General features: G+C 35.5%; 1 protein-coding gene across 4 annotated transcripts in view; it reads left to right on the top strand.

The window, feature by feature from the left end:
* The window catches only part of TLL1 (tolloid like 1), a 410,556-nt gene extending 390,316 nt beyond the window's left edge, over positions 1 to 20,240 (top strand). Inside the window, exons 20-22 of one of the 4 annotated variants that reach the window (XR_011973863.1) lie at positions 12,139 to 12,389; positions 15,477 to 15,661; positions 15,775 to 20,240. Coding sequence is in view for 3 of the 4 variants with exons in the window: in XM_072639725.1 (XP_072495826.1) it covers positions 12,139 to 12,389; positions 15,477 to 15,611 (386 nt within the window). In the remaining variant the exon portion in view is untranslated. Of the gene's footprint in view, positions 1 to 427; positions 12,390 to 15,476 lie in introns of those variants that run through there. The other 3 variants (XM_072639726.1, XM_072639725.1, XM_072639727.1) reach the window with 3 other exon arrangements.
* Positions 20,241 to 21,765: the final 1,525 nt, after the last annotated feature.

Raw genomic sequence — 21,765 nt, 5'->3', positions numbered from 1 at the left:
CTCATAATTAAGATGGTGTTCATGGGACAAATATGTAGCCTATCTATACAGTTTTACTTTTCAACCTTGTCAAGATTTTTATGGAATTTGGCCTTCAACTCATCCCTGGTGAAGCATCAGAGTGGAACTTCAGTGTAGGGTTATATTACAAAGACTTATTAATTTCCAGCATCGTCTTTCCTTTTCATTTTTTTGTTGAGAAGAAATTATGTGTTATTTATTTTTGCTGCAATTCAGAGGGTTTTTTGTTCTATTTTTTGATAGACTTTCAGTGAATTCTTAAGAAGAATTTCCTTTAGCTTAACTTGTTATATGAAAGGAGGCAAAAACTATTTTTGGTGATTTTTTTATCAAGAATATCACGATTATGTTTATTTTCATAATATCTTTACTGATGCCCTTTGTGTTCTTATCATTGTACCTTCAGGCTAAACCCTACCACATACCTCAAATGAACCCTCTCTTGGAGCAAAGGAAAAGAGTTAAGCAAGGACAAACTGATACAGTAGTGACCTATATCAAACACTATATGCAGTTCTGGTCATACCTGTAATTCCCCATCTTTCTGGCTCAAGGAAGAAGGTACTTCCTTGCATTTTCTCTGAGACCCAGACTGGTCATTATGATTAACTTTCCACTTTATTTTAATATTCTTTTTTTGTTTAAATTATTGTAGTAATTATATATGGTTTTTCTCTAGGTTCTTTTTTCTTTATTCTGTGTCAGTTTAAAAAATTCAAGTTATTTGATGTAACTTGCTTTTACATCATCATTTTTTCCTACGGTCTTCCTCCCTTCTTTCAGGGAGTCATCCCTTATAGTAAAGCATGAAGAAAGAAGGAAGGAAGGAAGGAAGGAAGGAAGGAAGGAAGGAAGGAAGGAAGGAAGGAAGGAAGGGAGGAAGGAAGGGAGGAAGGAAAGAAGGAAAAGGCAGGAACGAAGGAAAAGAAAGAAAGGAAAATGTCACCAAGCATTTATTGCACACTTTTATGCCACAGGCACTATTCTAAGAGTTGAGGCTACAGAGAAAGCTCTTAAGGAACCCACAGTCTAATGAGGAGAGAGCATGCAAGGAACTGTGTACCAGCAGTTCAGTGAAAACTACACATCGGTAATGTCTCACAGTTCAGTGACAATTACATATTGGTAATGTCTGACGTTATAACTATATCCATTTTTTACAAATCTCATATTTCTTCTGAATTTCTCATACTCATATTTGTTATGGTACATTAGATTGGAACTGAAATTATACCAAGACTGACATTTTATTAAATGTGGTTTCTCTACAACATCTAAGTGGTATGATGAATAGAGCTCTAAGCCTGAGGCTAGGAAGCCCTGACTTCAAATTCTGTCTCAGTCACATTCTAGCTATGTGACCCTTGGCAAATCACTTAATTTATGCCTACATAATTTTTCTCATCTCCAAGTTGGGGATAACACTTACTTTCTAGTACTATTGTAAGAATAAAACGAAGTATTTATAAAGCACTTAACACACTACAGAAAGGCTATCTCATAGTAGTGATAGCAGTTTTAGTGGTAGTAATAGTAGTAGTAGTGGTGGTTATGGTAGTAGTAGTGGTGGTGGTAGTAACACTGGTAGGGCCAGTAGTAATAGATGTAGTTCTAGTTACAATAGTACCTATTAGTCACTCTTTAGGCTCATTTTCTCATGCCAACTTGGCTTTACCTTGGCAGGACTAGATTCTCAGAGAGATATTTCTCACACCAAGGTTTCTATGGATAACTCTCTTGAGGAAAAATATGTTCCCTCTTCTTATCATTCTGTTTCTTGATGCATTTCTATCTATACAACCAACCTCTCACAATGTAATACTTTACAGATGTATGGTGTTTACATAACCAGCCAATAACAATAGTGATACTTTGATTTTTTAAAAAAAGTATTTAATTATTAAGGCAAACAAATATAATGTTAAAAACATCATAGATATTCAAATTAAGTCAAGTGCTTAAATAACAAAGTATATCACAACTCACACATTAACCTGTGTCACAATCTTTCAATGTACTCAGGATCTTTGGGAATATAGTTATACGAACTTTGCAAGACAATATGAGGGAGAAAAATAGATTTATATAGGATAATATATAACTCTGGACTATAGGCTTTCATGTCATTGGTTGATTTAGGAATATCTGCTTATTGCTTTTCTGTTGGGCCTCATTACTCTTTAGCTAGGAAAATATTCTTCTCTACCATATTTGCTTATGACATTTACAAGTCCTTTTAATTTATTATCACCTGAAAAAAGAAACCTCTTATTGTGTATAACAGTTTCCTTTAAATCACAGAAATATAAAAGTCATCAGAGAGACTATTTCTAGACTCTACAAACCACACTAGTCAGTTATTCATTCACCTTGATGTAGTGTTATCCACTCAGAATGGAAAGCACAGCAAGACATTCCAGGCAGACACTCTAAGCAAGGTAAATAAAACCAACCAAGTCACCAGGATAAAAAGCAGCTGCAAAGTATGTATTTTAACCTCGGGTTTTTCTTCTCATTCAAACCAGAAACAGCATCATACCAGCAAAAAGACTCTAAAAAAGCTCTAAGAAGCTTCTCTTTCCAGTGCTAGGTGGTGCCAAAAGCTCTTGACCAGTAAAAATCAACTCTCACTCCCCAAAAAAGGAATCTTTTTGTGGAAGCCTTCTGTCAGCTGACTACTCTGTCTCACACAGAACACTTTTCGAGTATCCTTTAATTATTCTCAAATTTCTTTCCCTTTTGTGGCTTAAATGAAAATATCTTCATTCCAAGGGATTAAACTTTTATTTGAAAGATAACTTCCCCAATTACCATTTTGAAATAAATTGTCCTTTCAAAATCATACCTCAGTCTGTAAATAAGGATTATTTTTCATTTTTAAAGTTTTACCCTCTTCAGTTATAAAACAGTTACATATAAATGAAATGATTAACTATAATATTTTGTAGTTCTGAAATCTTCAGCATATTCTTTTGTGTGTATCTCTAATACTGTGATTTGTCATACTCCTGTCTTTCCAGTTTTCAGTAAATAAGTTCTTTGCTTCTTTAAAACTCTTCATATGCAAATGATGTCATTATTTTGTAAAATTAATCTTATGTTTTTCTATAGCTTCTCTGCAAAACTGAAAAGCACTGGATCTGGCTAAAATTGAGTCTATTGATTTAAATACTTAGCAGTGGCTCACAAATAACTAACAACATGCCTTCCTAGACTGATCCTATCTTTCTTAAAACAGAGTATTATGTGTTTGTTACAAAAGGAAGAAAATGGGAGCCAAGATGGCACAGCAGAAGAAGGTATCAGCTTGAGCTGTCCCACTAAACCTCAAAAAAAACCTGTAAAAAACTGACTCTAAACAAATTCTAGAGCTACAGATGAGACTAAATGACCAAGTGAAACAAATTTCTTGCCTAAGACAATCTGAAAGGTTGACAGAAAGGGCCTATCACACTGGGCTGGGAGTGGAGTGCAGTCAGCATGGGCTGCACCAGCATGGCTGGCAAAAGTTGGAGTAGGCTTTAGGGAACTGAATCTCTGGTGGCTGCAATTGTTTCCAAACTTGCCAACACACACACATGCCAAAGATAGCTTTGAAGGTCAGTGCAAGGGGCCTCATACCTGGCTGACAGGGGAGCAAGGTCTGGCCTCAGTCCCAGTCTCAGCTCTCGAACCAGCCTCCCCCCCCCTCCCCACAGGATGGCAGCCTCCACTACTGAAACAGGGTCTGCTTCTGGAACCCTCCACTTAACAAAGAATTCAAAAGTCAAGTAATTGACTGGGAAAATGAGCATATGGAAAACAAGCTGTAGATCCTTATTTTCTCAGGTGAAAAAGTAAGAGAAGTAAAGGAAATACTGGGAAGAGAAAGGAGAGTGATGCGAGAAAATCATGAAAAACAAATCAAAAGCTTCCCAAGGGAGACACATAACAAATAACAACTTTAAAAAGAGACTAACCCAAATGGCGAAAGAGTTCCAAAAAGTCAATGAGGAGAAGAATTCCTTGAAAAGCAGAATGCACCAAATGAAAAAACGAGGTCCAAAAGCTCACTGAAGAAAATAATTCTTTAAAAATTAGAATGGAGCTAATGACTATGAAAAATCAAGAAATTATACAACAGAAGCAAAAGAATGAGAAAAATAGAAGACAATGTGAAATTTCTCTTCAGAAAAACCACTGACCTGGAAATAGATCCAGGAGAGAAAATTTAAAAATTATTGTACTATCTGAAAGCCATGATCAAAAAAAAGGTCTAGACATCATCCTCCAAGACATTATCAAGGAAAATTGCCCTGATATTCTAGAACCAGAGAGTAAAACAGAAATTGAATGAAGCCACTGATTGCCTCTTGAAAGAGATTTCAAAAGGAAAATTTCTAGGAATATTGTAGTCAAATTTTAGAGTTCTCAGGTCAAGGAGAAAATATTACAAGTAGGTAGAAAGAAATAATTGCAATATTGTGGAAACACAATCAGGATAACACAAAATTTAGCAGTTCCTACACTAAGGAAGTGCAGGGCTTGGAATATGATATTCCAGAAGTCAAAGAAGGTACGATTAAAAGCAAGAACCACCAACCCAGAAAAACTGAGTATAATACTTCAGGGGAAAAAATGGATATTCAATGAAATAGAGGACTTCCAAGCATTCTTGTTGAAAACATCAGAGCTGAATTAAACATTTGACTTTCAAATACAACAAGCAAGAGAAGCATGAAGAGATAAACAGGACAGAGAAATCATAAGGAACTTATGAAAGTTGAACTGTTTACATTCCTATATGGAAAGATGATATTTGTAACTCATGAGAACTTTCTCAGTATTAGGGTAGGTGGAGGAGATATATGTATGTGTGTATATATACATACATATATATGTATATATTTATATGTGTGTGTATGTATGTATATATATACATAGAGAGAGAGACAGAGACAGGGAGACAGAAAGAGACAGAGGGATAGGAACAGAGACAGAGGCAACAAGGTGAGCTGAATATGAAAGGATGATATCTAAAAAATAAAATTAAGTATTGAGCAGAATGTACTGGGAGAAACGGAAAGGAAGTGGTGGAATGCAGCAAATCATTTCACATCTTTTTATGGCTCTTTTAGACAACAAAGAGCTTTTACAATGGAAGGGAAGAGAGGGAAGATGAGAGGGAGTAAGTGAGCCTTACTTTCATCGGATTTGGCTTCAGAATGGAATAACATACACACTCAATTGGGTATGGAAGTTTATCTTACCCTATAAGAAAGCAAGGGGGAAAGGGAAAAGGAGGAGGGTAATAGACAGGAGGGCAGATTGGAGAAAGGGGTAATCAGAACACATGTTTTCCTGGGGTGGAAGGAAGGGGTAAATGGGAAGGCTATTTGACATTCAACATTTTGAGGAAGTGAATGTTGAAAACTGAAAATAAATAAATTTAATTAGAAAAAGGGAAGATAACACTAACAACTTGTCCTGATATAGACCAATTACATATTTATATACTCTTTATAAACCAGCACAGCTTTTATCACTTAATTATATTTATAAACACTGACAAGAAAACATGTTGGTGTTTGAGGAAAAAGTAGTCATCCAAATGTCCCAGAGATTATCTCTTTGCTAATTATTAAACAATCTGGGTGAAATTACAATAACATTTATAATGCCCTTGGAGAGTATCACAAAGCCTTTGACTCACTTGCAAACTCATGGATTATTCATGTACTGTAAATATATAAACTAGATCCCAGGATGAAGACAACTCTAGATTATTGGATGTCTATATGGAAAACTATTCTCTATTTCAAAACGCATTAATAATACAATAATGTCAAGAATAATTGATCCAAAATATGTCATTTTGAGGGACAAAGTTTAGCCTCATGGTTCTATCTAGCCTTAAATTTATCATTGTCTCTTCTAAAAAGAACTAATAACTTCCAAATTATGAGGAAACTGAAGACACAGTTTACCTCATGATCCTACCTAGCCTTAAATTCATCATTGTCTCTTCTAAAAAGAACTGCTAATAACTTCCAAATTATTAGGAAATTACTTGATGTACATTGATGTCATTAAGCAGTATAGTTCTACCAAACAATGTTAACGATAGAATCTTTCCACCTGTATCTCATGAAATCTTTCTCTAATGACATCGTAATACACATAGATTCTTTAAGTGCAAATTTCTTAATATAAAGAAAAATGAAGACTGAAGGATTCAAGCTTGAATCAAGAGGTCATATTGAACCAGGAGATTGTATCAGTAAGCACCCCAAGATACACAGGGGGCCTGCTATCCCAGGTTCTTAGATCTACATTCATAAAAGGAAAGAAAACTTTTGAGGGATTAAAAATAACTTTAATCAAACACGTGTATCAATCCTTTAGTCAAGCACACATATCATTTGCCTAGTTCAGGGGAGGAAACACTCTTACCTGCAAAGAAAATACAGAGAAATCAAAAAGTGAACATGGCTTTCTCTGCCTGAATCCAACAGACAGTTCCAACTGTCAGACTATAATTACCACAGAGGGAAGCACGAAATCTGGCTTCTCAAAGCTGGGGGTTGGGTGGGGTGGAGGTGGAGGGAGGTTCCTTAAGCGGCTTCCCAGAGTCTTCTTCTGGCCAAACAAACACTTCCAGTCAGTAAGCCCCAAAATAAAGCCCACTCCACACAGTCTTTATATGCTTTTTGGAGCCAGAGAGCATCACATCACTTGAGAATCAGTCTCTCATTAACAAAAGGCCTAGTCCTTCTTACAAATCTTCCTAGACCTGACAATGGGTGGGAAAGATCCTCCCCAGGCTCATTCAAATAGAGGCATTATACTTCTTGATTATACATTTTACTTGCCATCATACAGATGAGAGTACAGTGCTGTTTACAAATATCTCAGTTAACTCTAAGCAAGACACATTGTGCATAAGGTTATCCAAGAGGAAGGTGCAGCTCAGTGCACTGAGATTCAGGGACATCTTGAAATAAAAACTCAGCGAGAAGAACACATTACAAGCAATTAATCCCTATTCAATACCAACCTCACTCTAAGTTTCGACCCTATTAAATTCACCATTATGAATTTCTCAAGTATCCTAAAGAAAACCTATACAATATTAATGAAACAAAGCACTCTAGGAATTTGAACTATATCCTAAGTTTTTTAAATGGCATTTAAAAATATTTTATTTAGCATTATCATGCTAAGGCAACCACTGAAAGAGTAAGAAGTCCTCAACAAAAAAGAATAACAAAATTGATAGACTTTCTGAGAACACATGCTAAATGGGTCGGAAACCTACAGAAATATTTTTGGCACGAACATATTTCGCCTCATGGAGCATTAGTAGAGGCTAAAAATAGGGACACACCTTGCCTCTAGTGTAAATAAAAGTGGTTTATCTCAGAATGGATAACTATGGCAAAGTAAAATAGAAAGGAGTGATATTTACATTACCTAAGTAAACAATATAACAAAAAAGAGACGTCAAATATATGTTTGAGTTATATCAATTTGATTATAGGAACATAGTGGTTTATGGTGGCAATTCAGGCCAGGTCATCACCATGAAAAGTTATAGAAGGATTAACTTTAAGGAGTACAGTGCTCAATGCAAATTTTTTAATAGCAGGATAATGACTTCTTTTAGCATCAACCTTATCTGAACTCCACTGAAAAAGATGAGAACTTGATATCTCTTCCAGCACTGTGTCACTTATCTTTTTTACTTTGTTGACTTTGGAGCTCAGGTTAAGAAGAAAAGGAGTCTTTATTTATTTATTTTCTATAAAATTCTGTAGCTAGAGAACCAATATTTTTTAAAATTGATTTTTAGTTTTCAGCATTCACTTCCACGGGATTGTGAGTTCCAAACATTCCCCCTGTCTCTTCCCTCCCCCTGCCCCAAGACAGCATTCATTCTGATTAGCCCTTCCCCCAATCTGCCCTCTTTTTGATCACCTTCCTCTTTTCTTATTCCCTTCCCTTCTGTTTTCACGTAAGGCAAGACAGATTTCTGTGCCTTATTACCTGTATATCTTATTTCCCAGTGGCATATAAAAGCAATTTTTAACATTTGTTTCTAAAACCTTGAGTTCCACATTCCTCCTTCCCTCCCCACCCACTCTCATTTAGAGGGAAAGCAATTCTATATAGGTTGTATATGTGTAGTCATGCAAAACATTTCCATAAGTCATATTGTGAAAGACTAACTATAATTCCCTCCATTCTATCCTGCCCCCCATTTTTTTATATTCTCTTCTTTGAAACTGTCACTCCTCAAAAGTGTATGCTTCTGATTATATTCTTCTGACATTTGCCTTTCCTGTAGGGTAAGATACATTTTCATACTCAACTGAGTGTTGCTGTTGCTTCTACTGCTACTGACGTTGCCACAGCTGCTGTTGCCATCCCAGAACTTTCTCAAATAGGTCCAACAGATCTTTCCTACTGACCATCTAAAGTGTCATTCACGTTTGTGGGTTGAGAAGTCTGGAAACCACCACGGCTATCAGTGATTCAGTCCCTAGAGGCCTGTTTCAGCCCTGTTTGTGCTAGCACAGTCCACTCTGGACTGTGCGCTTCTCTCAGACTGATACAACAGACCTGTCCTGTTAATCTTAAAGGTTTTCTTGCGCTGGAAATTTGTTTCACTTTGCTATTTTGTGGATTCTGCCACTCAGTATTTATTTCATTTTTTACAAGTATTTGGTGTGGTTTAGGGGAGAACTCAAGCAAGTCCTTGTTTTTACTCCGGCAACTTGGCTACACCCCAATAATATTTTTTATTACAACTATTTCCCTTTCTTATAACCATTCCAGCTTTCAAATTCAAATGAAAATGACTTTGCTTCAGTCTCTAAAAACAGAAAGAAAAAACATGAATAAGATTGTAAGTGATCCAATTAAAAAATTAGAAACTCTTTCAGGTAAAAAAAATACTTTTCCTTAGAGCATCCTGTGAAACTGAGAAGAGTGAGCATACATTATCTGGGGAAGTGAGAAAAAAAATCAAAAAAGTCTCAAGTATTGAGGTTTCTTGAGGCATAAAACCACTATATACATCTTTCTAAAAACTTCATTAAAGATTTTTTAAAAAAGAATGAACTATGTCTTTGTGTTTGGTCCTAGTTAGGATGCTCCCTAAAATATTCTAAGGGCTAACTTACAGCATCTATTCAACAATTTAATATTATGCAAGAAAATTAGCAAGCGTGTCCTTTCCTAACTAAAATCAAGACTATACCAGACCTTTATTCCCGTCATATTGCTAGTTCGATCCATATACATTTTGCATTTCATTGTATTTTCCAAAAGGCCTTTTGGCAACTCATTATTTTTGGAAAAAAACAGTTGATTTAGAAGCACTATTGCTTAAATATTATATAACAGTTTGGACGTTTCCCTTGTTTCCTTCATGACTGAAAACTTATCCAATATTTTCATTTGTGTTTACAGATTTGCTGTACTTTTGTATAGTGATTTATTATAGACTTTATATTTTAGAAGAGCAGTATGGTGAGCAGGGTATTGAGTATACCTGGCACATAGTCATTGAAGATCTCAAAGCAATGTTTTACACATTTGAATTGTAACCACCAGCAGGTACTTGGTTAAATCTTTTCTGTTATGATGGCCAGGCTGTGGTAACCCTAAAAGTTAGGGAGATCATCAAACACTAGAGGATACTATGGGGAAACACTAAGCTCCTGAGAGATTGGGGAAACTTTATCTCCTTGATCTGCTTCTTTGTCAGTAACTATGTTCCTCTCAGTTCTAGTATTGCTTCAGCTCATGCTGTTTAGTGATTTAGCCTCTAGGTCAGGAAAGTAACGAACTAGTTATCTACCAATTCAAAAGAAAAAAGAACTGTAACAGGACTGAAAAATATTTAACTTAGTAAACACAGATACTAATACCTCACTGAGGAAACCAGCCTGGGTCAGAAAGAAGTTGAACAGAGCAGTAGTTGCTCTCTCAGGATCACCAGCTCCTAGTCTGGGCTTTTTGTATTTCAGAAAACAAGAAAACTTCTCCAGCGATTCAAGCCTTAGTCCTCTAAATGAGCCGCACCTTAAGAATTGCCTATTTGTTTTTGTAAAATGAGACCAGTCCAAACTATGTCAAACTAATATTGTTCCTATCACATTATCATAAGATTACGATCCCTGTTTTCTGATTTATTCAAATAGCTTCTTGGCTTAGCCCATATCTACTGGAAAATCCCATCCCTTTGCATTTTAGTGAATCCTAGTATTTTAAACTTAGCTCATTGGAGGCTGCCATTGTGTGGAATACTGTGGGCATTACCACATAAACCAAAATAATAAAAAATCAAATATATTAATGCAAGTGCTGCACAGGCTGTGCCAATTGAAATTATTCCTATGGTTCTCAATCTCTTTATGTTTTCTACTCCATGTTGAGTATTGCCAGGGTATACATGTATGTATGATGCCAACCCATGTATGTGTTTACACTGAGATCTTCTGTACCAACCTCCATTATTTCTATAGTTCAATCTGGAGCCCTGCAATGTGGAAGCAGAAAATGAGCATAGTAAAGGAACTAGAGATGTTTCACCTGCAGAAGAGAAGGATTGTGCAGAGCATACATAATATCTGCAGTTGAGTTTTTAAGGACTTCCATGTGATGAAAGGTTCAACTTATTCCATTTGCCCCAGAAAGCAGAACTAGAAACAGAAGAATTAAGGGGAGAGTTTCCAGGAGGCATTTTTGACTTAATATCAAGAAGAAAAAAACCAGAAAACCAGAAATTCTCTAAGATTAGAGCTGTCCAAAAGGAGAATGGACTACTTCAAGAAGACCTTTCACTGGATGACCACTTCTCAAGTATATCATAGTAGGCATTTTTTAGTGAGATACAGGTTGAATGAGGGCCTTTCAACTCTGAAATTCTGAGATTCTGTGATTCTCAGAGTCTGAGATTCTGAGAGTCACAGGTGGAGTTCATATCAATCTCATTCCATTTTCTTTGGGTCTGTGTTATGCTCTTGAATTTTTCAAAATGTGGCTTGTTGTAGATCCCTACTAGTATTTTGAGGTGAGCTGTAAGGCAAGAATGAAAAGGAAGCACACGTGTGTGTGTGTGTGTGTGTGTGTGTGTGTGTGTGTGTGTGTGTGTGTGTAGGGGCAGCTGGTTCTAGTAGCACTATTTTCCACCTAAACTTACACACACACACACACACGCAAAACATGAGGCTACATGCTCAGCCCTAAAACTTACGTGATTTGAAAGATGGTTGATTCTCACAAGCAAATTCCTAAAAAAAAAAAATAAAAAAAATACACCGTTATGTATAACCCTAGACGTACTACCATTTTGCTTTATTTTGTCTCTAATGCTATGAGTTGAGTCAACCATTAATTACAGTGAATTTGTAATTGGTATTAGTATAGCTCTTTCATGATCTAATTCTGGTATTCACAAAGTAATAACTCAAGTTTGATAAAGTTCAATATTTCCCTATTTGAACAGACACCTGAATTTTCTTTAGAGTTAAACCACTGGTTACTTTTTCCTTAACTATTGGTGTCATTTAGTTGTTTCAGTTGTATTATGACCCCATTAGGGGTTTTCTTGGCAAAGACAGAGTGGTTTACCATTTTCTTTTCCAGATCATTTTACAGATGAGGTAACTGAGGTAAACGTGGTTAAGTGACTTGAGCATGATTGCACAGCTACTAAAGTGTCTAAGGCCTAAATTGAACTCAGGTTTTCCTCACTACAGAATGGATGATCTAACAACTGCACAACTTGGCTGCCATAGTTTCTCTAACTATAGAAATCCCTAGTTCACAATAGAATCATAGAGGGATCCTATAAAATATTTCCCCCAATTTCTCACATTTTGTACATGTAAACTCTTATTGATTTTTGTTAAGGAAGAAAGGAATAGGGAAACAGGAGAATAGGGAGAATAATTGTATCCTTCTCTTAGAACATATACATAGCTGTAGACATCAGATATAACACTGAGCTCCTCACTTAAATGGTCATTTCAACATGAATAAACATGTAAATGGCAACCGAATGATAAAAACTGTGCTATGAAATACTAGCATTAATTCTTTCTTTCCCCCCTCCCCCGCTCGAAGCAGAATGTGGTGGTCGACTGAAAGCTGAATCCAGTCCAAAAGATTTGTATTCTCATGCTCAGTTTGGTGATAACAATTACCCTATCCAAGTCCGTTGTGAGTGGCTTCTAATGTCAGAACATGGATCTTCAGTTGAATTAAGTTTTCAGACTTTTGAGGTTGAAGAAGAAGCAGACTGTGGCTATGACTATGTTCAGCTCATTGATGGACATGACTCAACAGCTCAGAACCTTGGTCGATTCTGTGGCTCAGGTGTAAGTATTTGAATGGATATAAACTGTCCAGTCACTACTTCATTATTTTACTTGCTCTGTGTTTTATAAAGTAGTGCAAATTTATTGTCTTATTTCTTTCCTAGAAACGAGTCCATTGATTAAGTGTTCTAATTCAGAGTTGAAGTTGACTAAAATGAGAAAGGTTAAAGAAAAACCTTAAATTTCTTCCCTCAACACTCTGTCTTACATTGGCTTTTATTGAATACTGAGAAATCCTGAGAGAGACTATTTAACCTATCTAGTGTCCAGACAAGATCTGAAGTGAAAATAAACTACTGCACGGAATAAAAACAAAAAAGAACAAAGGGGAGCCCTTTTTTAAAGCTCACAGTTAAGTTGAGGTGATCTTTGAAAACAAGAAAAGAATTGGCTGGATTTCTGTTTTATTATACTTCAGTGCTAAAGTCCTACTTTCAAGTCTCATTTTAGTATGAAGGTGACCCTACATTCTTTGAAGCTAATACAATGAACATAAAGCTATGGCAGGTTGTCCTAAATTGGAAAATCTTTGAGGATATTTCTTTCACAGACTAGGTATTTGTTATCTAAAGACCAGCTTAGCTGAGCTTAAAAAGACTTATGTTGGCCACAGCAATTTATGACATCAGTCCATTTAGGGTTGATGAGTTTGCAGTCTACAATTGGTGAAGGGAACATCCACATTAATGAAATCTCTGATCAATAAAGTAATGAACTGAATTATGATATTTGATAATTATTGACTATTTTTAGTATTTACACAATAATTTTAATTTAAACATGATGTTTTATGTTGGGGTAATAATTTATTTAAAATATTATTCAATGTAAGCACTTTAAGATATTTAAAAGGATTGTATGTATATAATTACTTGACTTTGAAAGTATTTTTGAAATTTTAATTGAATTTCAGAAAAAAATGGGAAAGAGGAGGAAGGAAATCTTTTACAGACTTTAGAGTTGACCCCACATTCATTTCCACTTATCAATAATGCTAGAAAAGTGGCAAGAAGCTTCAGCCTGGTCTTATTTCCTCTATGTGTTTGGGCTCAGAAGAAGACTGGACTTGTCTTTCAAAGGGTACTGAAACAGATGAGGAGGAAACCATTTCTTCATGAAGCCCTGAATAAAATAAACATTAGTTCTTCTCAGAATGTATGTTATCCACACAGCTATAGATGTTCTACAGAAGACAGGTTTAATATCCTCAGATGCTGAAAAATGTTCAAGTAATTATCTTGCTCTGGGTCTTCGTTTTTTTTCTTTTTTAATCTGAAGCATGGGGTGAGCAATTTCAAAGGCAATTATAGCTGATATTGGAAATCAAGGGTGGTGGACTTTAATCAGGAAGAACTGCTATCAAGCTATTTGGCACTGACTGAGGAACTTGATCTTTGTCTGTTTTCTCATCTGTAAAAAGGTAGAATCACCCCAGGGCTGTTGTTAGCACCAAATAAGAAAACAGATGTAAATCACTTTGTAAACCTTAAAGCAATACATATGTGCATGTGTATGTATGTGTGTGTGTACACATACATGTATATATATATGCATGTATGTGTATATATATATAGATTCACATATTATACATACACACATATAGACTTATATAGTCATTTTCATCATCATCATCCTTTCTAGCTGTAACCTTAGATAATTCATTTTATCCTTATAGTTCTTAGTTTCCTCATTGGTTAAACGAGGAAAATGAACATAATAATTATTATTCTTCCTAGTAATTCACAATTCCATAATGTTTTAAAAAAGGTTTATAAAATATTTTTCACACTCAAGTCTTGTAATTTAGGCTATATAAGTATTATTATTCCCATTTTACATAAGAAGAAGCCAAGACTCAGGAAGGTAAAAGATCTTTTTTGAGATCACACAAAGACAACAAAGCTAAGATTTTATCTCAGATCTCTGAACTCCAAGGCCAGAGCTCTTCAACCTGTACCTGCTGTTGTGACCCTTCAACAGAAGTACTGTGACCTCATCTGGAAAATGAGAACATTATGCTAAATGATCTTAAAGTGTACTTCCATGTCTAATAGATCATGATTCTATGATCCATTGTCATTTAATACCTTTTCCCTGTTTTATTGCCATTTAATACTGCCTTTGAAATGTATATTTTCATTAAAAATATATTTCTACCAATTTTCTAATATCTCTCAACTTCTGTTAGTAGCAGGATAGAATTAAGCTGCCCAAGGAACATTTACTTTTCCACATAGAGGATAAAATTCAAGTCCTTGAAGTTCAATTATTTTGAATGAGAAAAAAACTAGTCTGGGAGTCAAGTATGTTAGCTACTACCTTTGTAAACTTGGACAAATCACAGCTTTTTGGAGCTCAGTTTCCTTATCTCTAAAATAAAACATTTGAATTTTATTAATTGCAAGTTCCTTTTGTAGCTCTGAAAAATAGAGAAAACTAGTAGATGGAGTGTAAGTGCCATAAAGTCTGGAGATAGAGAGGAGAGAGATCAGGAATTCATTGCCCCAACACAAAATAATAGTTAAATATGATTTGGTGGCATTAGACCGTTACTATAAGGTATAAGAGAAGGCGGGACACATTTATTGAATATCTGTCGAGTATTATCTCATTTGATCCTCACAATAGCTCTGTGAAGTTGGTGCTATGATTATCTCCATTTTACAAATGAGGCAACAAGCAGAGATTATATGATTTGCCCAGAATCATACAGCTATTAAGTAAATGGAGCAGGATTTCAACCAGATCTTCCTGATTCCAGGCCCAGCAGTTTATCCACTGAACCATCCAACTGGCATCAGTAGGCTACTCCTTAACCAAGTAGACTATTTAGAATGACTTCATTCGGTTTACCTCTTGCCATGTGAAGTTCTTTCAAAAGCACGATCCTATGTGATGCCCACTAGTTTATATTGGAATCTGTTCCAAAGTATAAAACCATATTAAAATGGAGTTATTTCCCTGAGGAAATGATTCCATTGCTCTGGGGCAAATTACAATTGCAATGCAGGTAAGGACTTTTTGTTTAATCCTCATGCATCAGTTGTGTTATGAAAAAACCGTATTATTTGTTTTTTTAATCTCCAGCCACCTGAAGAAATCTATTCATCAGGGGATGCTATTTTAATTTATTTCCACACTGATGATACAATCAACAAGAAAGGATTCCATATACGATACAAAAGCAGAAAATACTCAGCTACCACTCATACCAAAAAATAATGCCAAAACCTCTATATCCAAAAGAAAAGGAGCACGCTTGATGGGGAGAAGTATTCCTTTTTTTCTTCTGAAGTTTTTAGCACAAAAAATTTTTATAAGGAGCTTGGATGAACACAAAACTCAAAAACCCTAATTGTTTCTTTTTCTAAATTGAAATATTCAGGTAGCCCAGCAGAATAGACATGATGGTGATGATTGAGCTCCATATATGACAATATCCGCAAAGCTGGTGGAAGGGCATTGCTTGTTTCCAGAAAGACTAGAAGAGCTTTTGTAAACAGCTTGATGTTTGTTTTCAATGCCTGGCAATTGAATCAATTCCAGTCAGGAAAAGTGACCCTGAAGACTTCTTTATAAGAAGTGTTTGGTATCCAGGAGGGAGGAAAACAAGAAAGCAAACAAAATATAATTAAATAAGTCACACACAACCCAGTGTACTGTTCTTCTATTTTATTCTGATTCCTTTGGCTCTATATCCAGGATGCAGTGCAAACCTGCAAGCCAGATATATGATATGATTTGACACAGGAAGGTTTTGGGAAGGTGGTCTGTGAGTGTCAAAAATTCATTTCTTCAGTGTTTTGAAACCAGAACATGTCAGCTTTATTGTTTTCATTTTTATTCTTGCTTACCATATCTGAAATATAATCAGTCTCTGTACCATTTTCCTTAGCTGACATTTTCAAATTGTCCCAAACTTCTTTTGTATAGCCATTATTGCTAATATTCTACAAGCATAGTTGCCGTCATTTTCTCAAAATACTCAGTTTATAGGTAAAGTCACTTCCCTGTGGAGATATTTTCTTCTCACCCACCTTAAATCCAAGAAGCCGTGTGATGTCTTTGGAACCCAATAGGAAATAATTAAGCCTTGGGAGCAGAATTCTTCATGCTGGCTACTCTCATACAGCAGCTGGTAAAGAAGTGTTCACCAGTGCTTGCCTCTCCCTTTGGAACATTTTGTGGAAAATTGCTGTTGACATTATTGCATTAGGTTTAGCTACCCAGAAATGACACGGAGTGGTAACCACTTCTGGTAGCTTTTGGACCAATTGTAAGATTTCCACCTCCAACCTGGGAGGGAGTAAAGAAAACTTTTGGTGGCTAAAATGATCTGTTGCTGAAAGAGAATTTCTTTGGTGCTATCCCATGAACTTTTTTTTGTTTGTTTTGTTTGTTTCAAGTTTTAGACCTTTGAGCCAACAACCTCCAGTTCATGAATGTCTTCCAATGCCTGACTGACTTCATTTGAAGACTAAAGACTTATGAAATGTATCAGTATATTCTTGTGTTGGCAGCACTGGTCCTGTGGAACAGGGACTTCTAATGGCCTTAGAAATCTTGCACATGACTGAATAAATATTTCTGTAGATACGTGTTTGATTTGACAAATTTTGACAAGTTGAACATTTTAATGTTCACACTATGATTTCTAAGCAAAACCATTTCCATGGCTACAGCAACAGATGTAAATATGAAGACCTGCTTTTGATACATAAATGTTATTTTAGATGGAATTGTGTGCTTTAGGTCGTATGTGATGTTATTACATATGTTTATGTGTGAATGTATGTATGAGAGAATGCTGCAAGGGGAAGAGAGATATTGTGTGTTTGAACATACCTTCCATGCCAAGTTATACTGGAAGACTGTTTAGAGGTAGCACCTTTTCATTGATGGTTTCATAGAAAAAAATGGGAACTTTTAATCCCTACAGATTCAGTTACAAGGAAGTTTGCTATTTCACTTAGAAGAAATGTTATTTCTCTGTGATGTAGGCTGCTCCTCCTTTTGGTTTCTGTTACTTGTCCATGAACATTCACTGGCACTAATAAATTGGCTAGATTTTTTTTTGGTCTAAGTTTTTTTCAAAATTAAAATGTCTGTAACACACATAAGTTGTCAATTTGGGGGGGGGGGAAACAACCACTGCTCCACAAATTTGTTTATATAAATTAGTCAGAAAACATAAACTCAGTTTTTAAAAATTCTCTTTCAGGCTGTTGGTCAACAAGAATTTGTTAATTACCTACTCTGTGCTAGGAATTGTGCTAAGTGCTTGGGATACAACTGCCCCTCCAAAAAATGTTAGAAGAAAAAAAACAGTTTCTACTCTCAAGGAGTGTACCTTCTAATGAGGGTGACAACATGTGAATTAATAAGTACAAAAACGAAGAAGGTAATTGAAAAGGGGAGAGTATCAGCAGCTGCAGAAATAAGTTAATCTTTCTCTTGACATCCTCAGGTTTAATTATACTTGATAGCTTCAATGGACTTAAGTATTTTGAAGATAGTGTAATGGAACAAATTCCAGTATTTCTTCCATAAATTCTTGTGAATCTCTAATTTGATCAAATATAGATAATTAGATCAAATAGGTAACCAGATATTATACACATAAACATTTGTACTTGTATAGGTTTGTATAAGATTTCTCTTTGTAATAGTAAATGGAAATGAACTTTGTAAGATAAACCTCGTATTTCAACATTTTCTGGTATGGCTTCAAAGGTGAAAATGGTATCACATAGATTTATAAATTTCAGTACCCCAAATGGCATTAGAAAGAAAATGACTTCCCAGTAATTTGGATTGTTTTTGCTACTTTTAATTTTAGCATCAGAGAGGCAGTACTATGTGATGGATAGAGAATTAGCTACGGAGTAAGAAGACCCTGGTTCATGTTCTGCCTCTGTCACATAGTAGTTCTACGACCATGAGGAAGTTATCTACCTAAGCTACTGGAGAACCAAACTACTGAATGGCAATCAATCAAGCAACTTTTATTAAGCACTTACTATATACCAAACACTGTGCTAGTCACTGGGGATACAGGTACAAAGAATTAAGCAATCTCTACACACAATGAGCTTTTGAATACAAAACTGTAAATTGCAGATTAGTTGCCAATCTGCATTGGTGAAACAAGTTTGGACCATTAATATCAGTGATAAGCACCTATCATCATTGGGTATATGTGGTATGATTAATCATGCCTTCTAATTAATAATTACCAAATTGACCATCAACTTAGAACATAACTTGCTTCTGTATTGAGCAGAAACTGTGGTGGTGTATTGATAAGACTTCTGCACCAGGAGTGATGGACCCAGGGCTTGAGTCTTTGTTCCTTTATTGTTTGTGAGTCTCTGGGTAAATAACTTAATTTATCTGGGCCTTAGTTTCCTCATTTGTAAAATGAAGGATTGGGACAAGTTGATCTCTGAGCTCCTTTCCAGCTGTAACTTTCTGGTTTTCTGATCTCTAAAGTCCATTACAATTCATCATATTGGAAGTTATGAAAGTTTACAAAATTGTGATAAACCAAATATAACACTACAATTACATTGAAAGCAATTTAATTCTCGTCTGATAATTCAGAAGGCACCTTAGGATCTTGTCATATCTCCACATGATCCCTAAATAATTTTTTACTATGCATGTTCTGAAGTGCCCATTGATAGTTTTAATTTATGGAGTACCACATAACTAATATTACTGTTTTGATACTTTGAAAAATTATTTTAGTTATTAATTCAGTCCATTTTCCTTTAATATGCTAACAGGTAAAATACAAACAGCTTTATACTGTTTCTATGTTAAAACAAGCAAACAAAAACTTTTAGCAGCTCCTGTGATTCAATATATTACAGCAAATTTTTTGAACTAGTCATAAATATATTATTTAAATTTGGGATCTGTCATAGTTCTAGTTGCATAGATAGAACTCTTAAAATTTTAGAGTAAGAAATTACTCTTTCTTAAAATGACTTGAGGAAAAAATTATTAAAATATCTAAAGTTACCTAGTAAGCTAAGGGGAAAGCTGATTTAGAATCCTACATAATGAATCCCGAAATTATCATTCACTGGCCCTTAAATACCCTTGTCCAGACCTGTTGGTTGAGTTTTGGGTTTTTTTCCTAGCATCAACTGCTTTGGTCACCTTATCATCCTCTTACCTGCTGGTGGCAAGAGCCACTGCATCATCTCTTCAGCCAGTCAGTTTTGGCAAGCCACCTCATTGACCACATTCAGAGGAAAGCACTGACTTCTCTTTTGCACTTGTCCCACTTTTCTTAGCCTCAGCTAATTAAGCCAGAGCCTTTGTTTCAAGTTCTGTTTTGTGTTACTGTTGCTTTTTAAACCAAATTTGTCTTCCTTGCCATTTCCTATTTCACCACATATTTTTAAAAAAATGTAAATAGTAAATGTTAGATTTTTTTTTCCTTCAGAGTATACGGTTGTAAAAATGACATATCTATGGTTTTCATTTAGTATACCTGCTACTTGTGAAAAAGTTCTTTCTAAGGAAACTTTAAATGACATGCTCCCTATGGATTTCAGCATCATGTTTCTGAGGAATACTACCATATGCATCACTTATTATCATATATACTTATGATAGAAAATAACTTAAGAAATTTTGGATTAGAAACTTTTGTCTTTTATTAAAGTAATGGGAAAGTTAAGAAGATTGTTTTGAGGTAAATCTTTTGATCTCTGATGGGGAATATGAAAAATAATTATTTACCACAAGAAATTTGAAACTGGTGTTCAAAAACTCCCTTAAAATTGTGAACTCCCTAATGTATAATGTAAATTCAATAAATTCTATGTCATATCTTCATTGGTCTATAGGGAAAGAGGTGTTTTATTCCATAACATGGAACCGGTGAATGAGATGTTTTTATTTAACTTAAGACTTTCTGATTTGCTATATTAATGCTACAAACATGAAATGTGTTCCCATCGATACAAGAAGGCATATATTATGGTAATATGAGCTCTAGATTTGGATACAGAAGACCTGATTTTTAATCCCAGCTCTCACAAATTTGCCCTGTAGCATTATGAAAATTAAAACTCTTCTCAGGGCTTCAGTTCCCTAATCTGTCACATAGAGAAAGGATTAGAATACATGAATTTGAAGGTATTATTTAGCTCTGTTATTTTGGGTCTATCTAGAAAAGAAAGCCTGAGAATTGGCAAGAGTAATAATTGGCAAAATCTTTCACAAATTTTAATATGGGTTACTCCACCCTTATTTTTGAATCTTCAACATTCTTTTCACCATTCTACATTCTACCCTCCCATTCCATTAAAAATATCCACTGGCTGTCAAAAGACCCCCAACTGCACCCACCTACTCTGCCCTCTTATTGCTTGCATAAGACAATGCTCTTGGTAGGGCCAGTCATGGAGATGGTGAATCCCTCTTTCCTTGTGTAGACTGATATAAATGGGTGTCAGAGTAGCAGCTGGAAGAAATATTTCCAGAAGAGAAGTAGCATGAGGAAAATGCAGCATAGGTAAAAGGCATGTGAGAAAGGGGAGGATTGATGCCAGGTAGCTACCCCAATCCTGAGTATATAACCTTACTAGCACTATATATTGGAGTTGAGTGAAACATTGGTTTTATTGTGAGCTTTTTTTGAGAATCAACTGCTTTTTCTGTTATTGTTCAGTCATTCTTTTGTATTCTGTGACACCATTTGGGGTTTTTTTGGTCAAGAGTGTTTTGGAATTTCCTTCTCCAGCTTATTTTATAGATGAGGAAACTAAGGCAATCAGAGTTAAGTGACTTGGCCCGTGTTACGCAGCTAATAAGTATCTGAAGCTGGATTTGAACTTAGATCTTTCTGACTCCAGATCCAAGCTACAAGAATTTTAAATTATGAAAGTACTGGTTCTCCTTTTTTCCCTTACAAACAAAGCTGCAATTGTGGTAGGAAAAGTGTAGATTTTCACAGCTAAATTTGGTGCACAGACTACTTGTCTTTAAATTACCCAGATTCTGGTTCACTACACTATCATTTTATTACTCTGGTAGCTGCTGCCTGAGGAATTCTGGTTCTGAGAACTAGAGAGAATGTGACAAGGCTACTGAACTCCTTTTCCACTATATTATATTCAGTACAGTTGTGTAGTCACGTGGTTTGTTAGCTAGCCTGTATGCTGATCAAACTGTCAGGAGGACTGATTTTCTGTGCCTCTTCCCATTATGCCTACATATTTCCTTCCCTGAGGATCCCTTTATCCCAGTGCAACTCTAGGACAGACACATAGCTCATCCTCTCCTTCTTTCCCCTCCCCACATCCCCTAGGCCCAACCTCCTACTACCATCTGCTTAGAACCAGTGGTCTGGACCTAC

This window comes from Notamacropus eugenii, chromosome 2 (assembly GCF_028372415.1).
Source record: "Notamacropus eugenii isolate mMacEug1 chromosome 2, mMacEug1.pri_v2, whole genome shotgun sequence".
Classification (NCBI taxonomy): Eukaryota; Metazoa; Chordata; class Mammalia; order Diprotodontia; family Macropodidae; genus Notamacropus; species Notamacropus eugenii.
Note: the sequence above shows the minus strand (reverse complement) of the source record. Positions and strands in the feature narration are given on the sequence as shown.